The following is a 22,185-nucleotide window of genomic DNA, read 5'->3' as shown; positions in this document are numbered from 1 at the left end:
AATTTATTCAGCATATTTACAGAGTGTATAATGTCTTATCGAAACTGTGTCGGTGTCCAATAGGCGTACTCTGTATCATTTTTGATTTTTTAGCGTTCAACAGGATACGGTTTAAATTTGAATTAAAAAAAATCATCCACATTTGCTTTTGAAAATGCATTTCAAACCTGCAATAACATTATGTTGTATTTAAGTACATAGTTAAGAAATTTTAAAGTTATTTTAAGGATTGACACCAATTCTTTAAAATGAGTAAAGACGTGACATTTAAAAGAAAACTAAACGAATAGGTAAAATTAATGAAAACGAAAAAGTTAACACCAACGTAAATATCTTTTTTAAAGTCATAAAAATCTGGTGGAACGTGAGTCATTATGATAACTTACAAAAATACGAAATAACAAAATTATCTTTTTCTCAGGTAGAGACAAAAACATAATACTAACTAATCATTGCCAGGATAGATCCATATTTGAACTTTGTGCCATCAAAGTGCAATCCGTCTCATCTCGGGTTTATTCTCCGATACTCTGTGATGATAATCAATCGTGGCTCGTCGCTCTGAAATCGAGAATCATACAATATTCATGTCATGTATGGATAATTATTGAGAGTGTTCATAAGCTTTATTGACGGTGATTAATAAGCCAAAGGCTTCCACATCCCCGACTTACGTCATTGGTTTGTATCAAAGATTAATGGAGGTAGACCCTGCAAGGTCACTGACAAGGTCATAAACTTTTATAATGTTTGATGGATTGATTTTAAATTCACCATTCCTCCCTGACTATCCCATTCTCATTTCACTTGCTGTAGTTGTTAAAAGTAGGTAAGGAGATAGAAAAACCAAGATCAGGGGATGATGTAAAAAAATGTCCTGTATGTTATATTGATGCCCATTTTACCAAAATATAAGTCTCAAACTTTTCAACATATCCATTTATCTTAATAATCAAATCATACCCTTTCGTTTTTGCGGAAATTTTATTAGGGCATTCATTACTATCCCAATGATATTGGCAATCAAATTGACTAGCATGTGAATTAGAGTTACATCCAACACGCTGAGGTGTAGGTGTAATATAACAAAATATTCATCCTGATAAACAATTTACAGAATCTCTATTTGTGCTTCAACTTGATATACATTTCAGTTTTACTTATTTTTGTGATTTCGTCACTGAATAAGAGGCTGGCCAATGGGGGGGGGGGGGGGGGGTTGTTACAAGAAAATGACAAGCAAATCATTTTACACTCCTTGTTGCAAGAAGGCTGATCAGTAACCAATTGGAAATTGTGATTGATTGCAAGACATTGATTTAGGGGCCCCAAGTAGAGTTGTAATTGATCGTACGTTCTTGTAACGCCCCTTAAGCGTGCTGATTGTTGAAAAGGAATAAATAAGGGGGGGGGGGGGTCTCGAACCAATAAACATTCACGATCGTAACCATGGTAACCTTTTAAGCAGCCTTTGAATATAGCTTAGATTGAAAAGCGTGAAGTGGACTTTGAAGAAAACCTCGCATTTTCAGGTTGTTTAATTAGCATTACTACTAAACATTTAATATCAGAGAGGAAACGTGTGTTGAAAATGGCGAAACAATCCCACACTGGTTTCATCTTCGATTTCCCCTAATTGTATTTTTTTATTCTCACCACCACCCCATAAGTTTTTATCTGAACGTGCAACATCGTCATCTCGTATCTACAACTCCACAACACCTATAAAGCTGTTATTTTCATATAAAGCTGTTATTTTCATATAAAATACTTAAATTGAATCCATCATGAATCTAAACATTCGAGATTTTATCAGACAGATCAAGGATAGGACGTAAATAAATATTTCAGAATTGATGTCGAAGTTGAATTTTTAAAAATACATTAAGCAATAGCTACTACTGAAGCCATGGCAATGTATCAAATGATGTAACATGTAGAAATTGTACAACCTAAGTAATTATGTCTGAGCATTTTCATACAGGGAGATAATGTCTATCATGTTTATGTTCTACTATGTTTACCATGGAGAATAAAAATAACCATGCATCTAATCACGGAGTATTGTTTACATCACGATGTAATCATCTTTTAAAAAGTTGTAATGTACTCGCTAGTATTTCTTTAACAGTAATTAAAATATAATGCTTTATCTATGTAGATCTGTGTTTCCTTCCCCCACGCCTTGGAGTACAATCTTCTGTAGGATCCTATAGTTACGGAAAATCCGACAAAAATGTGATCACGATGATTGATGCGATAGAGCAAACAGTGCCAAAAGACAGATTGGAATAAGCATCTGTTTAGAAAAAAGGAAAAGAAAAGGAAAAAGGGGGAAAACAAACATCACATGGATGGATGTTCGGTGAACTAAGTTTATTCAAGATGAACTCAAATCAAATAAAACAGAGCTCAAGTAGTCTAGCTTCATTGCGTGCAGTGAGCTAGCTGTTGTATAACGTCATTTCTATTAGTTAATGGCTGATGCTCCTACGTTTTTTTCTTTGAAAAATATTATTCAATACAAGTCATTTCAATTCAAACGATTTTACGGATATCAAGTCATTTCATCATGAGAAAATGAAATGTTGCAATTGTTGTTCAAATAACAAAAAAATAAAGAAATGTCTTCAGTTACTTGCTATTCATGTAGATCCATTAGTCCGCAACGTTCTGAACGCTGGAGGGTCTAGGTACGCTCGTCTGTGTTGATGGGCGTGTCGAGAGGGGGAAATCCCATCGATTTCAAAGGGAAAATCCCTTTTTGTGTTAAGCGCATGCGTACATTATCCTCGGGCTCGTCGTAGAGAGAAGTCTCGGGGAGTCGCGATAGGTCATGAAAGTGTTTGAGTGATTATGATTTTTTTTTTAATCTTCATTTTCCCTCTTTTTGTGATGTAGCAATTCTTGTGTTTAATTCTTCAAGTCTTGGAGAGTTTGTCACTCGACCCACATAACCACGCACCAATGCAGGCTGCAGGTTTAGCTCATCGCTTGGAAAGTATTCTCAAGTTACAGCGAACGGAGACCACGGAACCAGAGGAAAGTGTACCGGGCCAGTCCTGGGGGCCAGCAGACAGTAAAGTGCTACATCACATCCAGCTGCATGCTGGAAGGATTCTCGTGTATCATGGCTTTATTGAACAACTTCAAAGGCACACTCAGGCATCCATCTTAGAATTAGAAGGTAGAACTTATTTTTTTAGTGAATCAGTTGTTTCATAAACTTGCATCAGTGTAGATATTTGAACTTGTTTTGTAGCATGCGAGTTGAAAAAAATCTAATACAGCCCTCAACTGGCAGTATAGGCCCTCAATAATTATTACATATTTAAATGCAGGTCATGTCAAAGAAGGTCTTACCCCTTAAAAGCCACTGCCACATGCAGCAAGTAGTACTTGAAATTGATAGTGTGGAGCATTTTGTACATGTTCCATGGTCTTGATCAATGTTCTGGATTAAGGAAAGTTATGAAGTAACTGAGTGATCGAGTGAGTGCGTAAAATACTTAGGTAAGTAAGTATGTAAGACTTGTATGATAATAAATGTTTAGATTGTGGGTATCATTAGCAAGACAAAAATATTACATTTAAAGTTGATTATCAGATGTGAACTATTGCCTTCCAGTACAAATAAAAAGTATAATCTGGTACATCAGCTCTGTTTGGTAGAAATTAGACCTCCTTGGAAAGGTGTACAAACCACTCTTTTCATTGTTAATGTGAAAGTGGGGAACTTTTGCTCTAGGGCTATTGGGGCAAGAATGACGGACATTAATCTGTTGAGTGCCAATGACCTTCTCTGCGAAATAAAAGAGTTTCCCTTGCTCTCTCAGGCAACCTATGCAAAGCCAATTACGTATTCAAGCACTTAAACTTGTGTTGGTTATTTCATGGGTTGAAAATTTGACAACTATCCATTTCCCCCAAATCTGTTCCCTTGTTTAAAACAAATCCACATTCTTTACCCTTATTTTCTAAGTGTGTATCATACAAAAATGATAAAAAGAAAATGCAAAACTTTTTCATTTGGGATAAAGTGTAAGGTGCCAGTAATTGGTTTCAGCATGTTCAAAATGTTAGGAGTCCATTTCCAACAAGTAGTAATATATATTTTTTAAATTTATCAGAACATATTTATTCAGGTACAAAAGATCAGCATAAAACTGTTTTTCATCAATGACCTAATTAAGATTATTGAGCACTGGGTATATTCTCCATTAATATAATATAAAAAATTATGCATTATGATAAATGTGTCATGAGTTCATTAGAATGAAATGACGAAGATGAAAATTTGTACTTTGAAAAGATTTTATTATCCCTTTTAAGTGAGAGAGGGGGGCTTATATGATACTGTGTTCTACTTTGATGCCAGTATTGAATGCAAAGTTTACCTTGCTGAGGTCCTTTAACCGTGTCAGCCATGAAGTTGAATTATTCAAGGTAACCTGAGCTTGTAAAGTGTCAGGTCGTGATTGAGAAATATTGATGTAATTCATAGCACTCAGCATGTCATTGATTGGAGAGCCTTCAACTTCAACATGGGTAAGACTGATGTTATCACACCTAGGAGAGGAGACAGACAGGGGAGTTTTCATAAAACTGTTTTTGCTTCTTTGATGAAAAATTTGAATATGTTCTTCTGCATCTATAGTTTCTCGTAATAATTGAAAGTTAGAATGAATATTTGAAGGGGAAGTTCACCCTGACAAAATGTTTATTGTAAGAATAGCAGAAAAAAATAATTAAAAACATTGGCAAAGGTTTGAGGAAAATCCATCAAAGAATAAAAAAGTCATTTGATTTGTTATGATATGCAAGCAGCTTTCGTACATATTGTATGGTAAAAAAAATAATGAAATGTCATTTTCTCAGAAAATTGAAATGGTTTATTGGCCCGAATTCACATAGGTGGTTTTGAAAACCCACGGTTGAGTCCATGGCTTATGCAGATTTCCTGTATAAATTACGCTTATTATAATATTTTACCACGTATATTAAAAAATGTCCAATGCTAATGCGCGTTTTTGTCTCAGTGCGCCAAATTGACACCTGTTGCCGTGGTTATCCACGCTATTTTATTCATGAGTCGACTGTTTTGAATTAATGAGTCCACTCTTCAACAGTTGACTCATGAATAAAATAGCGTATCTAACCATGGTAACAGGCGTCAATTCGGCGCACTGTGACAAAAGCGCGCATCAGCATTGGACAATTTTTATACTCGCGCCTGATACGCGCTAAATTAAGCGTAAAAATACAGGAAATCTGCACAAACCATGGATTCAACAGTGGGTTTTCAAAACCACCTTTGTGAATTCGGGCCATTGTGTCTCATCTGCCTAGATCTGCAACTGAGTTTAAATGATTTTTCAGTTGAATAACAAATCATTATTGTAAATTTGAATGTCTCCATCAATATCATGCCATAGGTATTGCCGTATTGATATGATCTCTATTATCACTCTGTCATAATCTTTAAATTGTTAAATGTACATGTAATCACCCTATATTTTTTTCTATTCTATCCAATTGATTCATTTAACAGAAACAGATTAACTATTCAAGGAAGAAAAGTAACTCTTATATTATCAATGTTTTCATTTTTTGTGATATTTTTTTTGTACTTGAGTGCTAAGAAAGCCTAGTTATGAGGATTAATGGGATATTTTCAGCCATGCTTGGCTGGCCCTTTTTACTTCATTCTACAAAGTACTTTCTTATTAAACTGAAGACAAATTAGAAAAATAATTTGTTTAAATATTTAATATTTCGATGGCAAAAAGAAGCTGCTGAAAACTGCTTATCTAATAAAAGAGAGCCAATGGAGTAAATTAGAAAGTCAAAAAGGGGCCTAAGCTTTCGATCCTAGCAGAATCTTCGTCGGAGGCAAATTTTCTTCGTCTTCGTCGGAGGCCATTTTGCCTCCGACGAAGATTCTGCTAGGATCGAAAGCTTAGGCCCCTTTTTGACTTTCTTATTTAATATTACTTCAGCTAAAGTATGCGGACAGGATGTATCGGAGTATGAGTATGCTTGCTTCAGATTGAGGATTCAACAAGCCAAGGATATACCCCCTGCTACATCCTTAGAACGTCTAGTCTTGCTATCACTCAGTCAAGGTGAACGCGGCAGTAGGTCGCCCTCTGTTGTCTCGTCGGAGAGACTGTCTCCCATCCCAGCAAAGCGTACGTGCCTTGCAGTGGAGGTTCAGTCACTGCAAATAGACAGCGAGGAGGTACGTCATGATTTTTTATTTTAAAAATGAAAAATAAAATGTCTTGTTTAGTTCGCTTGTTATGTTGAATGGTGAAGGATCTTATGATTTCATTTGATTATGTTCTTGAGCTTTAGAAAATTTTCAAACAAAAATTTGCACTTTATCATTTCTAAGCTCATCCTGTCAACCCACATGTATTACCTTTTGATCAGTCAGAAAATGTGTAAGAAGTTAAGAACCTTTAAAATTTGAACTGCCAATAAAATCTTGATTGTAAATTGTGGTCAGACAGTAAATATCCTACATTGCTGCCCAACGCCCCCGAGAATTCATTCTTTTTTTTATTGATTTGTTGAATATTTGTGAACCATTAGCATTGTCAGTTCCCCAGGAATTTCTGCACAAAATTTGAAAGAGGAGAAAATGCATTGTATTAATTCAAGTAATTATCAGATAATTTGTTCTCTGTTTTGTGCTGTATGTTTTCATCAAGATTATTTTAAAATATGATGTTTAGATGGGCTAAAAGAGGATGTGCTTAAAAATACAAGTCACAAAGCAAAGAAGTTTTAAAGCACCACTTTATGATATCGAAGAAACAGTTTTGGTTGACATTGTCCCTTATTTCAATATTCATTTCATTTACCACAGACTAGTAGTATAGGTCATGCAATTCCACAGCGAGAGATTGAGATTGAACGTCCCGATGGAGGCTGCCCTCTCTTGGAAAGTTTACCTGTTTGTGTACCACCTCCTATTGCATTCAGGTCAGTATTCAGAGCCATAACAGAAAGGTTTTATTTGTTATGTATGTTATGACAGATGCATCTCAATTTGATCCAAAACAATATCATTTTGCAAGTTCTCATCAATGCTATACAAAATATTCGCAATACAAAAACGAGTACTTAGGGTGATCAATCAAGTTGGGTATTATTCCCACACAAATCCCTTATTTTTCAAAAATAGAATACTTAAAATTTCTGATTTATATGCATTTCAGGTTGGAATATTTATGTTTCAGCTTTCAAAGATGAATCGCCTGATGTATTGCGCCTATGTTTCAAAGGAATAATCTAGTCCACACATATCCCACCCGGCAAAGCGACTCTTATCACATTCCACATACTCGCACTCTCCTTGCTCAGAGAACAATAGCTTTTGAAGGATTCATGTTTTGGAATGGTCTTCCCCACAATGTGGTACTTAGTACCTCACTATTAAAATATTTTCAAATGAAAATTGAAATTGATGTTGTTTAATTCTTATAATTTTCCTGTGTAGGTTATAAAGTAACTTTTAGAAATATTTTTAGTGAGCTAGTGGCAAATACATTTTTTATGGACACTCTTTAAATACTGACAGTTGTAATATTTTGGCTGTTCTTTATTGTAATCAAATCATTTTACTGTCCTCTCCTACATATTAAAGACTTCATATTTTGGGGGATCCTGCAGACTGAACAAGCGTTGCTTTTTTATGCAGGTTCTCTCATATTTCATTGCTGTATTGCTTAATTTAGATGAATGATGCCATGTCTGATTTGTACACCATGGTAATTCTTCTGATGTTATTGTTTTTGTATTATATTGATAATTAATTTGAAACATGTAAAATAAAGTCAAATATTAAATATCAAATGCTTTCAAATTTAATGGTGCTTGGTTGCTCCTCAGTGTGTTCGTGTGTTGATAAGGAAAGAATGAAATAGAAGTGTAAGAATACACCTCTATTTTACTTTTCTAATTCAGATCCTTTTGGAATGTGGATTTTCAATAAAAAATTTACATACATGTGCAAGTTAGTGAAATACATAATTTCTTTTTTTCTTCAATTTCTTGTTCCAGATATATGCCCTTAAATAATTGTACATTTTTATAAGCTATACATTTATACGTAAACAAACATTGTTATTTATATCATAGGCTGTTATTTGATTCAGTAATATTTGTGTTAATATCCATGGTATAAATCTACATCTTGTCCACAAAGTGAAAAACATATCTACATTCCATCTATAATCATCCCTTCACATTACAAACATATATCAATTTCAGCACTCATAATAAAACATTTTTAAGGGCTTCTTTTGTTGAAGTATTTAAAACAAGGAGGCCAATTTTGTAAATCTCCTGGTAATTTGGAATAAGTATCCAATCTGAATATTCATGATTTAACCTCGGGATGCCGGTCATCTTGTCATAATGCCTTCTTTTCGTGTAACCATGGTAACTGTCCAGGCTGTATGCCATATAAGGTCATGCCAGTGTTTGAGAGAGAGAGAGAGAGATAGAGAGATGGCTGGAGCAGGGGAAATATCCTTGGCCAGACTCTTGGCGTGATCAGGCCGAGGGCAATAGCAAACACCCCTTGAACATTATTAAAAGAGTCTCAGTAAATTGTGTTATTAGGCTCAATACGAACTGTATTTCGTGTTTCATGAAGCAACTTGTCAGTAATTTTCACAGACAAATTTCCTCTTGGGCAAATCAGGTGCAGGGATTTTGGTAGCTTATAACACTAGTTATTAGTGAAAAATGACTCTTGTTCCATGAAATGCTGCCTTGGAATAGGCCAAATAGTCCATGTACAGAAAGTGTAGGCCTGATTGTTTTATTCCCTAGAATGAATGGGAGGAGGTATATGTAGATGGGGTTGCGTGGGGTGGGGGGGGGGGGGGGGGGTTGAGAAATTGAAGCGAAAAGGAATGACACCACAATGTTGATGAAGAGAGCATTAAAGGAAAGAAAGATAGATTAAACACTGGGAATGAGAACTTTTATCAGTTTAAGATATTACACATGACGTTTTAAAGAAACATAAATGTGAATAATCACCCCTTATGCACTGAAATATTTTATCCAGGTTAATATATAGGAAAGCCTTCAGCACCTTGTCAGGTGAATTCATGTGTGCGATATAAATTCCCTATATTATTAAATGTAGGATATTACTATTTATGCTGTTCAGTAAACTAAAGAACATAGATTTATATTCTTCTACACGATTAACTACAACCAGAAAGTTTCTTGTATTTCTTATGATCAATCTTTATTTCATTGTAATTATAATTGTAGAGTATTACAGCACATTCTCTTGGCTACCAGTGGAGGAAAAAGACGAGGATTGTTTGCTATGAATACTAGCAGTAGTGGTAGCGCAAATAATTCCAAGAGGATACTTCAAGAAAAGGTAAAAACCTCTTTATTCTAAAGTTAATACATACTAGGCTTTTTCTTCTTGCTTGTACAACCCCCTCTCGCAATATGCTAACTGTTGTGGTTCTGGCATTATTTTTTTGCTTGACAAATTCTTGATGCATTTTTTTGCCAATCCTACCACCAAGGTCTACTTTTTTGTTGGAAAGAAACTTGACCCGTCCAAAAACCAGCTTGTAGGGCTTGTTTTGTGTCATAGTTTCTCAACGTAAATTTAAATCCATGTCATATCTCATGATCCATGTTATCCAGAATCTGATCTTGCATAGGAAAAACCCTTGGTAATCTGTAATTACATGGCACTTCCTATACGGTAATTGAACACCATCTTGAATCCTAACCAAAAATAGAAATTATGTTATTATCTTTCTTCAGTCGCTGCTATTTCCTTGAAGAATTATCTTTGTTATCCAAGATTTGATTTGATTTTGAAATCTTGAGTGCTAAGAGATGGACCTGTTTTACCAATTTTGTAATGGATATATAAAGTTCACACCTGTAGCATTCTCTCACTAGTAATGACTACATCAAGAGAGTGTTTTGCAGTAGTACATGTATCTATTCCACGAGTTTGTAATCTAACGCTGTCACCTGCTCAATGCTGGATTGAATGGGAATAAGCTTCTTAAGACAGAAATGCTGGAATTTTCAATCTGTGTTGTAGCGCAAAGAAGTGCGCCTTGTATGTTTATCCACTAGACAGATAATTATGCATGCGTTTTTCCTGATCTATCGTTTGCCATTTACATGTAAGTTAATGCCTATGGGGAAATCAGTGATGTAAGTTGAGATACATGAATCTATAAATAAGTAATAAGTATGATATTTTGTATTATAGATGTTCCATTCAATTTTTTTTTCAACTGACAGGTCTTTAGTATGACTTGTTCTTCTGACATTCTTTTTTTTAATCCATTTTTGTGCAGATTTTTTTCTTTATGAAATTCATATATTTATCATTATTGACTGTATATTCACTCATGTTTAACTCAGTTTTATATTTTTTCTCAGAAATTGTTACCAAAATGATAACAGCTTTCATAACTGTTTCAGGAAAGTCAATAAGCTTTAAAGCTTATTAAAAAAACTTTTTTTTTCTGATTATATACGTAATAATAATAATAATAATTAAAGATTTGTATAGCGCACATATCTGTTGATGACACTCAAGGCGCACAATCAACTACTTATACAATACAGAAATGAAATTAATAAATACTCAGAAATTGAACAAATTGACAAGAAAAAATACACAATCAGTTAAAGTTGGTAGTCAAAATAACACATATATGACGGATAAACTGATTATATTGTGTTTCCATGGACAGGTTCTTCAAATGATCCGGCGATGGGTAGAAAACATTCCAGAAGACTTTCTTCAAGACAAGCTGATGAGGTCTGAAGCCACGAAGCTCCTGCAACGACTGCGCCTTCTGGGACTCTCAGGACATCCTCTGGCTGATCAATTGTCCCTTCTCTACCAACAACAAGAGGATACCCTGTCCCTACGCAGCCTTGGAGGTCGCTTCCGTAACCACCATCACCATCACCATGCCCACATCTCCCGAACCTTCTCCTCTCCCGCGGTCAGAGCAAGCATCCAGAGCGCTCCTCCCCTCATCATGGGCTCACCCGTGGGTGAGACTTCATCAGCGGATAAACTCTCGCTTCAGTCATTCCCTGGGTCCTACAAGAACATGGGTTCTGCCAACTTCATCCATAAGGTGACTGGGAATCGGTCTTTGACTGGATCCAGTACATCCAGTCTGACCTCATTGAACAGTGTTCAGGGTGTTGGTCAGATTTCTCTTGTGGATAGATCAACGGTTCTGCTGACTTCTGAAGATCTTCACTGCCTTTATCAGAGGGTAAGAATCATATTGTTTCATATAGTTATTTTAATCTGCAGGTATGTTATTCATTTTCCATGTCTATGTTCATTTACCCTTTTTTAGATGGAGTATAAGAAGAGGTAAGTGTTTAGATATTCTCTTGAAGTATTGACTGTCTGTTGAGCTTATGGAAGTCTTGTTTATTCTATAATTTGGGAGAAGCTATCATGGATGCTGGGTCACCAAAGTAAGGAAGGCATCTTGGGAGATGGATATGTCTCCTATATTATTATTTTGTGCCTAATCTGGCTGGATCCGAGCCTGCACCAAAAACTGTTGAATTATCATCATCAATTGGTGTGACATAATGTGGAGCTCAGATAATACAGGGGAAATGATGATGAACCTTGTAAAAACAGCATTTGGGTGAATCAGAATCATCCTCCTTTTTCAAGACAGACAATGCATTTTTATGACATACACCTTTGTAGTGGAATTATTGTGAAAATACAAAGACTAGTCAATGGATCATACTAGCCTTTGAAGAAATTTTATTCATTTCCAACTGAGTTAATTGGGTCTTGCTGAACAACAAGATTGTTGAGATTGTATACCGCCCTCAAGCCATTGTCGCGCACTAATAAGTCAACAAAGCCAAGGAAATAAAATGTAATTGTTAAGCAAACATGACACATGGGTGTATAAACCACAAATCAGTGTGGGTTTGAATGAACAATCCACTGTAATTACTGGTCAGTCAGTTTAGATATATCTTTGATAAATTCACACATATGAAAAATAATGAATCTATTGATGAATAGACTTACAGCAGCTATATAAAGATTTGTTTTGCAAAGTGATATTTGTTATCTGTATTGTGTGTGTGTGTTTTGACTTAAAAGATTTTGTTGAATATTTTTGTTATTTTCACATCAGTTGGTTTATTCATTGTAGTTAATGATTGTATATGATAAGGTTTCTCTTTTGCTTGATTCATATTTGGATATGATTGATTAAAGAGCTCCTTTTTTTATGTATATTTTTTTCATTGAATTATATTTGGTATGTAAGCTGACCTGTTATTACTTCTGGGACCTTATTCTATGCCTGTTGCTTACAAAATGGGAATTCCTTGAATGTTTGTTGAGTAATGATCGCAGTAATCATTAAAAGTTTCCAATGAAATTTGACCCTTCGTCTCAATGAGTAAATGGGTTACACTGGATAGATAGATCCCTCATTAGAGCTAACTACTGCTGGGACTAAACGTCTTACATATTACAAATCAGAGCAAATAATATTCCTGCTGTGCAAGGGTGGAGAGAGGGAGAAGAGAGAGAGGAAGAGGGAGATTGAGAGAGGCAGGGACAGAGTTAGGAGTCTGTTGAGTCAGAGAGAGAGAGAGAGATACAGAGAGAGGGGGAGAGACAGATAGAGAGGAGAGAGAAAGATTAAAATAAACAGGCAGAGAAGAGAGACCGAGATATGCTGACACAGACAGAGAGAGAGAGAGACAGTTACAGATACAAAGAGAAAACGGGAGAGACGAAAGAGTACAAAAAAGGGAAAGAAAAGGCGTTATAATGTCCAGCCGAGGCAGGTATTGAACTTACACAGTGAGTCAGAAATTTTTGCGGTTACTCCCATGGGTGGACATGTGGTTAGTAAATAATCAACCAAAAAGCAAGGAAATGTATGCAAACAAACCCAGTATACTGGTGGCAGTACTCTATCCCTAAACTCTGTTGTTTTGTATAAAATGACGAACCTTAACAAATTGCATTGTGAGCTGATTTTCTTTTGACTGTGCATCTTGTGATATACACACGTTTTGTATGGTTAACACAAGGATGTAAGTTGTTTTTTCTTTTCTGTTTTAACTATTTTGCTGTTAAAATTGATGATGTCCAAGCCATGCCAAGATCTCATCATAGCCTACAGATATTTTATGTTGTGCAGTGATTTATGAATTTCATGGTACCTGCTTGCATCCCTGAAAAGATAGTGTTAATACTGTACGACTGTTCTGTATCTTTCATTTCTAATTGATTTGGTGTATTTCATTGTGTTACCAGTTGCAGAAGTCTGTCCTTGATGGAAGTTTACCCTGCAGTCAGGAAGATGCTGCCAAACTAGCCGCTATACAGATCATCATCAACAACCTGACATCCTTTCACCAGAAGAAAAGCCAGTCAACTCCATCCAGTCCTGCCAGTCATACATTCCTCCAGACCAATGCTACAGCTACGAGTACCCAGAAGCTTTCCAGCTCCAGTTCCAGCAACCGTACCTTGGTAGACTCAGAACCTGAATGGCACTGCTATGGTGTGGACCACATAGCAACAAGAGAGACCAGTATCTTGGACAGTGGACCTGGTCCTAGCGTCGGGTTCTTTGCCTCGGCTCAAAGGCGTCTATCCCGCCAGAGTTCGAAGCAAGACTCCTCACCTCTAGGTCATTCCTTGCAGTCAGGACGGAAGGCTTCATCAGCAGATGTGGGTAGCGAAATCACAGAGAGGATTTTATTGGATAAGATATCTGTGGATTCTATCAAATTGTGCTTACCATATGGATGTTCAGGATCTAAGGTTGTCCAGAAGGCAGTCAAGAAGTTCCATACGACGTATACTACGGTGATGGGTGACCTCAAGGAATCTACCTCAGGGAAGATTCACCATGCCAAGCAGCTCTATGTGGATCTTTGTAAGAGGATACCATCCTTCAACAGTAAGGTGTTTCATGTCAAGGAATTGTACGGACATAGACTCAAGAAGAAGGTAGGACCAATATTCCTTCATTTTTGTAAAAAATTACATTGATAACCTTATAAAATAGTAAATTACCATCTCCCTCTACCCTTTGTTGAAATAGCAAAACATTTAAAATTTCACATATCAACTGTCACAGTCTATGCTGCACTCTGATCGTTTACCCAGGAAGCTCACACACTGTAATACACAGTTATTACACTTGCACGATTTTGGGTACCCGCACTGACACAATTTTATTGTGCCAGTTTGTGACAATGCGGGTCACGAAATGCATCGTTGGTTCATGCCATTATGATAGTCCCGACTAGCTCACGACATGTTCACGACAAGTTTACGCATTGGCATGACATGTACAAGCCTTGGCACGACATGTTCACGCAGTATTTACGAAAAGTTCGCGCACTGTCAGGTGCTTATCCAGCATCAGACCCTACAAAGCTTTTCATGGCCCAATTGTCTGGGGACAATAGTCACTATTATGCTTGTGCATCGCCCATACATTTCTTTGTCAAAGTTGATGCTGGATACGCTATTGGTTACGTCATTCAATTCATCATTCATTGGAGCATAAAATTGAACTCCATGAAATGCTGTTCGATATAGCCAAACTGCACCTGCGTATGCCTTTGAGGCAAGCAATTCTTATGCGAGCGTGATCTATGCGCAAACTATTGTTTAACTTGTCGCAAACTACTCGTAAGCTAGTCGTGAACTAGGTGTGAACTAGTTGTGAAATGCGCGTCACTTGTGCCATGGCACGACTTGGGCCGACAAGGTTGCACATGCAGTTTACGAATAGTTCACGCCAATAATCCTCGAAATTTTTTGTGCCATGATTTTAGACATTTTTTTATTTTGGCACGATACTTCAAGCATTGTTCTGCACTGGCCCGCATACTTCATGACATGGAACAACGTGGCAAGACTCGTGAACTAGTGAATTATTCGGGCCCCAAAATCGTGCAAGTGTAATAGCTGCAATACTCATATCGAAATCTTGTAGGTTCTTCATATGAGTGACTTCATACCAAAGTACATAAACCAATGCTCGTACTTTATTTTAGCCATTTCTGAATCGATCTTGCTCATGCAAATTTTTCTTTAATGACACCTATCCTCAAAAGCTTCTTGTATGCAAAATAACAATATGCAGATATTACTCTTGTATAGCAACTTGCATTCCTCAGGCCAAAATTTGGGCAAGCATGGTAAATAGTTTGAACACACTCACTTTACAAAAAATAAGGTAGCATTTTGAGCCTCATGAGATTTGAGATCTTGCAACTGGAGACAACAATAAAAAGTTTTGCTAAAAATCAGAGTGAAAAAGTCAAGAACATGTGTATAAATAAAGCTAGAGAGATGTGTGATGTCAGGTGAAGTGTAAATACATACAGCACATAATGGTAGGGAACAAATATTAATTCCTCCCTGAACATATGGAATTAGCATTATTTTGATACTACATGTATATGGTTCAGTCAAGTTGGCCCTTATTGTCAAATCTGTAAAAAATTAAATACAGTATTGTATAATTCAAACATTAAAAAACAAAAGAAAAAGTGAGTGATGGACATCATCGACTGCCTCTTTGCATTTCACCGAGTTGTGCATATAGCTATTTCTGTGAAAAATAAGCAAAACTTTAAAATGTCACAACTTTCTTTATACTTTACATCTGATTTTGAGGAAATTTTCAGCATTATGCTAGTTTGATTTTTCTCTATTTTTTCAAATCAACATTGACTTGACCTTTAAAAAAGTATCATATTGCATACTTTTTGCTTAGAGTGAATAGCATTTGAATACCATTGTAAATAAAATTATTTCATTTAATCAAGAAATTTATGCTTCTTAGAATGTTAAAAAAAGGTTTGGTGGAAAAAGCTTGAATAACTTTTACAAGGTTGGTCTACAGATATAATTGGTTGTAATTATGATGTTCAAAACTTTTCAAACTTGTTTTGTTATTAGAGAAAGAAAGGGGGATTCCAAGAATAAGAATAGTAAAAAAAGAAAATAGGAGAATTAATGATGATGATGATGAAAGGGGGAAGGAAGGGTATGGAGTTAAGGTTCAGCGACTGTTGGAATTATTGCCTCTCGACTTCAATTCTTAGCTTGTGACTTTATATTTCTATGATTGATTTGTTGTGAAGTCAATATCTGTTGATGGTGTATGAGGAATGTGGTTTGTTTATATCCCGGATCCATTTGACATGACGCTCTCAATAGAACTGAGCTGCCATAAGACCTTCAGAGCTAGAAGGGCATTCACTACACCTTAAAGCATAGAATTAACGCCCTTCTGCCTTTGATACGCAGATTATATTAGAGCTACTGTGTGTTGAATGAGCTATCTGGGAGGGGAAGGGTAGTCAACTGGAAGGCTTCAGGATTGAAAGACAAGCTATAAACCGTTTTATGGTTCTAAATATTTTTTATGAGTTTGATGAGAGAAAAGGGGGTATGTGGAATTATTTTCATGCTATACTTTCTTAAAAGAGTGAGCAATTACCAGATGCAGATGATATTTTTTATAAAAAAAAATAAAGCTGCATTTTAGAACTGAACTTCTTGCAGCTAGCTGCAGGCAGGATGATATATTGAGACCTAAAATCTTATCTAGATCGCCAATTGACCTGTCTCTTACAAAGAGTTGTGATTGATCTAGATGTATTTCAGCTAAGCTATGGAAATCCATCAGTGCCATAATTTTTCATCTGAAAAACAATCTGTACGTACTTCCTATGACAGCAACAGGAGTGCGCACACTCATTGAATAAAATTATTAATCTGTATTCATCTAATTTAGAAAACACTTTGGATATACATGAATTCAATCGATGTTGACATTGATGGCTTGCCATAGTCAGATCAGTCATAACAGTTTGTTATATTAGACAAGGCTTGAAAGGAATATTTACAGGACCTCATATTGAGATAAGTATTGAGTTAAAGGTTAATTGTTGCATGGCTGAATTCTCGTGCTCTTGAACTTTAGTTTTGAATGATCGAGAGTATAGGACTGCAAATGCTTTTTAACATGTATTTCTTGGTACATGGTACTACTTCTGGATTTATAAGAAATCTAGGTCGGCTGTGAATAATGGTCAGCCAGAAATTAGATTTATTTCGAAACCTATGGCTTTACTTTTAATTCTTAAAGAATTTAGCCTAATTTTTTTTAAACTTTGAATTCAGATTCACAATATCTACATGACTATCTAACGTTTGGCATGTCACCATTCTGGATTTATTTTTAATCCTTGAAATTTAGATTTAAATGCACCAAATCCACTCTGCAGAGTGCTCAAGGTGCAGTGAAATAACAGAAGAAAAACCATGAGAAATTAAAAAAAAAGAGTGAATGACAATCAAGAATATGACAACTAAGAGAGAATACATCTTTAAGGAATGATTACATTTTTAAAGAAACCCAGTGAAGGAAGATGTGCTAACCCTTTCTAGTAAAGCTTGAGTATCATTAAATATTCTTTTGTCAATTACATTATGTTTTTATTTTACAAAAAGCACAATAAAGAAAAAGATATATGTGCAAATTTTGAGAACTTAACTACTGCTTTGAAATAATATTGATGATTTGTGAAATTAATGCAAGCAAATTATCTTGACTCTCCTCTCATCATCCTTGTTACCAGTTAAGCAAAGAAGAAGAAGAATTAAATTTGAACTTGAATTTCAATCAAGAATATGACAACTAAGAGAGAATACATCTTTAAGGAATGATTACATATTTTAAAGAAACCCAGTGAAGGAAGATGTGCTAACCCTTTCTAGTAAAGCTTGAGTATCATTAAATATTCTTTTGTCAATTACATTATGTTTTTATTTTACAAAAAGCACAATAAAGAAAAAGATATATGTGCAAATGTTGAGAACTTAACTACTGCTTTGAAATAATATTGATGATTTGTGAAATGAATGCAAACAAATTATCTTGACTCTCCGCTCATCATCATTGTTACCAGTAAAGCAAATACAATAAAAAAGAATTAAATTTGAACTTGAATATCACTATTGAACAATTATTCAATTCATTTTGTTTACATTAAATGAAGAGAGAACTTCATTTTCATTTAATAGAGGATCATTTCCCTCCAATAAGAGGTCTAGAATAATTTGTCATCTTTTATAACATGAGGTCATAGGACTTTCAACCTGCCCATCTCGGCAGAGAAAGGACTCTTTTCCCAAAGTACAATGCCTCCCGTTGGCGTTCGCTCCATAGTTGTAGTGGAAATACTAGTAGTGAGCAAATAGATTGTATAGATACAGGTAATGATCCCTGGGGAATAGGAAAACAAAGTGTGATCGCAAGGGAATGTACAAATCCTACTAAATCACGTCATAATGCAGTCAGAATTTCATCTAACGGTGGACGGACGGGAGAGACAGGTTCATAGTTTATCAAGAATTACAATAATATCCCAACAACTTTTAACTAGTCGCTTAGCAGACCTAGTCCTTATTTTTTCAATGATTGCATGTTGTTTGGAACATTAACTTTTGGCTATTTAGCAGAAATAGTCTTTTTGATTTAGTATTTTTTTTGCTGGAACATACTTGCTGAGAATATAGGTTAGTGATTTCAATGTAAAATGAACTTGCATATATATGGAAATTGTATGTACAGTGAGTAGAAAACTTAAAGTATCTGAAATAGATTAAGGATCTATTCTTTACAAATGGTTTGTTAAATAACAGAGTTTGCAAGTTAAAAACAAAGGTAGATGGAGTAAGATTCTCATCTGATTACTCTAATCTGGTTGTTTATAAACAAAATATATGCACTTGAGATCATTGTACTATCTAACAGTGTCGTAATGAGCCAAAAATTTGGAGGTTGCTAGATATGGCGTATCGCGTAATATTTAATTAAAAGTTGCGAGCGAGCAAAACAATCAGGCAAAAATAATATTCAGAAAATAATATCACCTTTCTCTCTTTTCTTTTTTCCTTTTTTCTGGTTGTTAATTTTTTTTTTTTTTTTTTTTTGGGGGGGTGGGGAGAGCCCTCAAGCCCCTGTCTGTATGTACGCCAGTGCTTTCTAAGTGCTTTTACAGATTTATCATTACTCCAGTCATGGGATTCAACCAGTAATTCCTGCATACAGTATGCACATTCCCCACTCCTTTGGGAGTATTCTAGCAAGTCGCTAATGAGGCGCACATACATGTGCAATGTGCTGAATGATGACTTTCACATCCTACCGGGTACCCATTTAGCACCTGGGTGGAGAGTCGCATCGTGTAGATTGATGCCTTGCCAAAGAATGCAAAACTGATGTGGGATTCAAGCACACAACCCCCTGATAAGGCAAGAGTCAGAACCAGCACTTCACCATGGCTCTTGAATGTTGAAAGCCTGTTATGATATCTTGAAATTAGTACAATATTGTATCTTATTATAATCTTCTTATAAACCTGATCATATGAATTTCACAAAAAATAAACTTATGGTAATTCTTGTGTGTATTCCTTGAAGAATCATTTGAATGTAATCACTCTCTTCAATACATGTATAATTGATGCTTTCTGCATTTGAATCTGTTAAGTTATAAACAATCAATACATTGAAAGGATTCTAAAAAGAATTTGATAATTATAAAACAATAGAAAACTTATGATTTTTGTAATGGTTTTCTAAGGAATTTTTTGCTGGTATCCCAATATTATGTTTCCTCTAGTGGCACACGCTATTGATCATTTTTTACAGTGGAAAATCTGATAAGTCTTCTCTTTTCATGAAAGTATAAACTTCAAGAATTTTTTTCAAGTAGTTTATCTTTTTGTTGACCATTCAATTGTTGTTATCATTTTATTTGTTCATTTTTATTATCTTTTTTTTTTTTTGGGGGGGGGGGGTGGCAGGAGGGGGCTATTTGAAGTAGTGCATTCATTGGCTGTATAATTGTTTTGGAAGGAATTAATTAATCTATCATGTCTTATATCGTCATCTATAAACATATATATACATGTATATTTCCAACTAAAAAATAGAGCTAAGTTTGTAGACTATTTTGGAGGGTGATCATATCATCCACAATTGTCGACTGGTAGGTACCTGGCGAGAGAGGAGAGAGTCGACTGGAAGAAGAAAGATCAAGCAGTCAATCTAGCATTGTTTGACAGCAAACTCGGCTTCTTGTTTTGACAGGAGTAAAATTGTGGAATGGGAACAGATGTGAGGGTTTATTGGTAGATGTGTATGGGGACAGATCTACCCAGATCTTTAACATACCTAGCTAGCTTGTTATGTCTGCTGACGGGGCTCATACAGGCGTAGGGATCTTTCTATATGGATATAACGTAGGTAAGAATTCAATATCATTGTATGTTTCATTTAATATGCAGTACAGTGTTCAAGAGATGGAAGGTTGTTTATGTTTTAGCACTTATGCCCATGTAGTATTTTAGTTTGGTTTTGGTTTTTCAGGGAGTCATTAGGGTGTGTGCCTTTTCACAATGCTGTCTTAGATTCTGCTATCAGGAGTTTCTTTTCATCATGTATTACATTGTGGAGGATTTCAATTCTTCATTTAAAAAATATTGGATATCTCATCTCAGTCTTGTTTATTGAGGCAAAACATATGACCATTTCAGTTGAATGCAATAGCAGAGTAGTTGGTTTATCAGTAGGCCTATGTTGTATTAATATTATACCTTCAGACAAAAAGGAATTATCATGGGTACCCAAGTCAAATAATGCATTATATTGTATGTGTATTGAATTTTCCTCATTGATATTGCCAAGTTCTATCATTTTCTTTTCATTTAGTACTTTTGGCTATATAAGGATGAAATACTGTTACGAATTAAAAGATAAGTCAACATTATTTGACAAAATAATTAAGTGCAATACTCATGTATTGTGGAAGTAGAACCTGTGTTCAAACTAATTTGAATTATTCAGCAAAATGAATAATTCATAAGTTGGTCATTTTAAATATCTCAATGAAGTTGGAGAAATGGCGAATGCATAAATGCCATATGCTTTCTTTTAGTCAAGAAATCATGAATTTCAAACATGTGTAAATTCTTAATGTCACTATTCCTTTTGGCAAAATTAATGGCAATTTAACAATTTTTGTTTCACATTACTGTCCTCATCCTTTTTACGAATTTGATGATTCAAATCCTCATCTAAAGTTATTTTGTTATAAAGTCTACATTTGAAAGAGCTGACTGTCCCATATGTCCTCGAAGATCTAGGCTATATGATTCTTGATTTGATTGATTCTATTCATTTTAAAGGGTAATTAGGCTCATAACATACTTGGTCAGATCGGACAATGGCCAGACAGGGCAGAGGGTTGCCTACCCCTAGGATTTTTCATGTTATCAAAAAATTGGAAGAGATGAAGATTAATAAAAAAGGAAGAAAAAAGGGAGTATTAAATAGAAGGCTGGTGTAAGAGTATTATGTGTTACACAGTCCCTATTGTTTCATTGAGAAATGAATGATGTCACCTTTGGTTGTCATGAACCTTCTCTAGCTCCCATGGAAATATAAAGCATATGGCTCTGAATATGATATCGATTTCATGTTTATTTCTATTCTATCTTGAATTAAAAAGCAATTTAGATGATCTAACAACAGAAAACCCAATTTTAGTTTAGGCTGCACACTGCAAAAGTTAGCAAAACATAGACCTGCCATGAACAAATATCACAGATACACTTTGACTGGTTTTAACACTTCCTGAAGCAAATCGTAACTTTATACTCAATATTTGTGTGTCTGAAAGGGTTTTTATACCTGGATTAACTTTCAAGTTCGTTGGGAACTTGTGTCTGAGAAGTTTTATTTCACCTTTCTACCAGCTCTGTTTGTTTATGTTTGACCTCACAACCTCAAGAGAGTTTGTGATATTATTGGAGTGATCATGAATCCTTTTTCAGACCAGTTTTCTAGTCTTATGACAATCTTTTGTAAATGATTTTGTTTCAGACCTTTCGAGTTTTCATATTTCATTTTCATTCTCACTATATTTTTGCAACTGATTTGTTGCACTGCAACAAATTGTTGCTGATTTGTTGCACTGATTTTTGTATGAATTTATGTTTATGAAAAATGTAGAAATTTGTGAAATGGAAGAAAATCAATGTTTATTTAAA

At 35.2% G+C, this 22,185-nt stretch overlaps 1 protein-coding gene across 1 annotated transcript in view; it reads left to right on the top strand.

The window, feature by feature from the left end:
• Positions 1-17,566, top strand: part of LOC129273514 (uncharacterized) — a 32,441-nt gene extending 14,875 nt beyond the window's left edge. The window contains exons 4-9 of the mRNA XM_054910559.2: positions 2,902-3,187; positions 6,000-6,241; positions 6,875-6,990; positions 9,301-9,415; positions 10,770-11,309; positions 13,349-17,566. Of these exons, the coding sequence (XP_054766534.2) occupies positions 2,902-3,187; positions 6,000-6,241; positions 6,875-6,990; positions 9,301-9,415; positions 10,770-11,309; positions 13,349-14,092 (2,043 nt within the window). The 3' untranslated portion in view covers positions 14,093-17,566. The remainder of the gene's footprint in view (positions 1-2,901; positions 3,188-5,999; positions 6,242-6,874; positions 6,991-9,300; positions 9,416-10,769; positions 11,310-13,348) is intronic.
• The last annotated feature ends 4,619 nt before the right edge of the window (positions 17,567-22,185 follow it).

The sequence above is a fragment of the Lytechinus pictus genome, chromosome 12 (assembly GCF_037042905.1).
Source record: "Lytechinus pictus isolate F3 Inbred chromosome 12, Lp3.0, whole genome shotgun sequence".
Lineage (NCBI taxonomy): Eukaryota > Metazoa > Echinodermata > Echinoidea > Temnopleuroida > Toxopneustidae > Lytechinus > Lytechinus pictus.
Note: the sequence above shows the minus strand (reverse complement) of the source record. Positions and strands in the feature narration are given on the sequence as shown.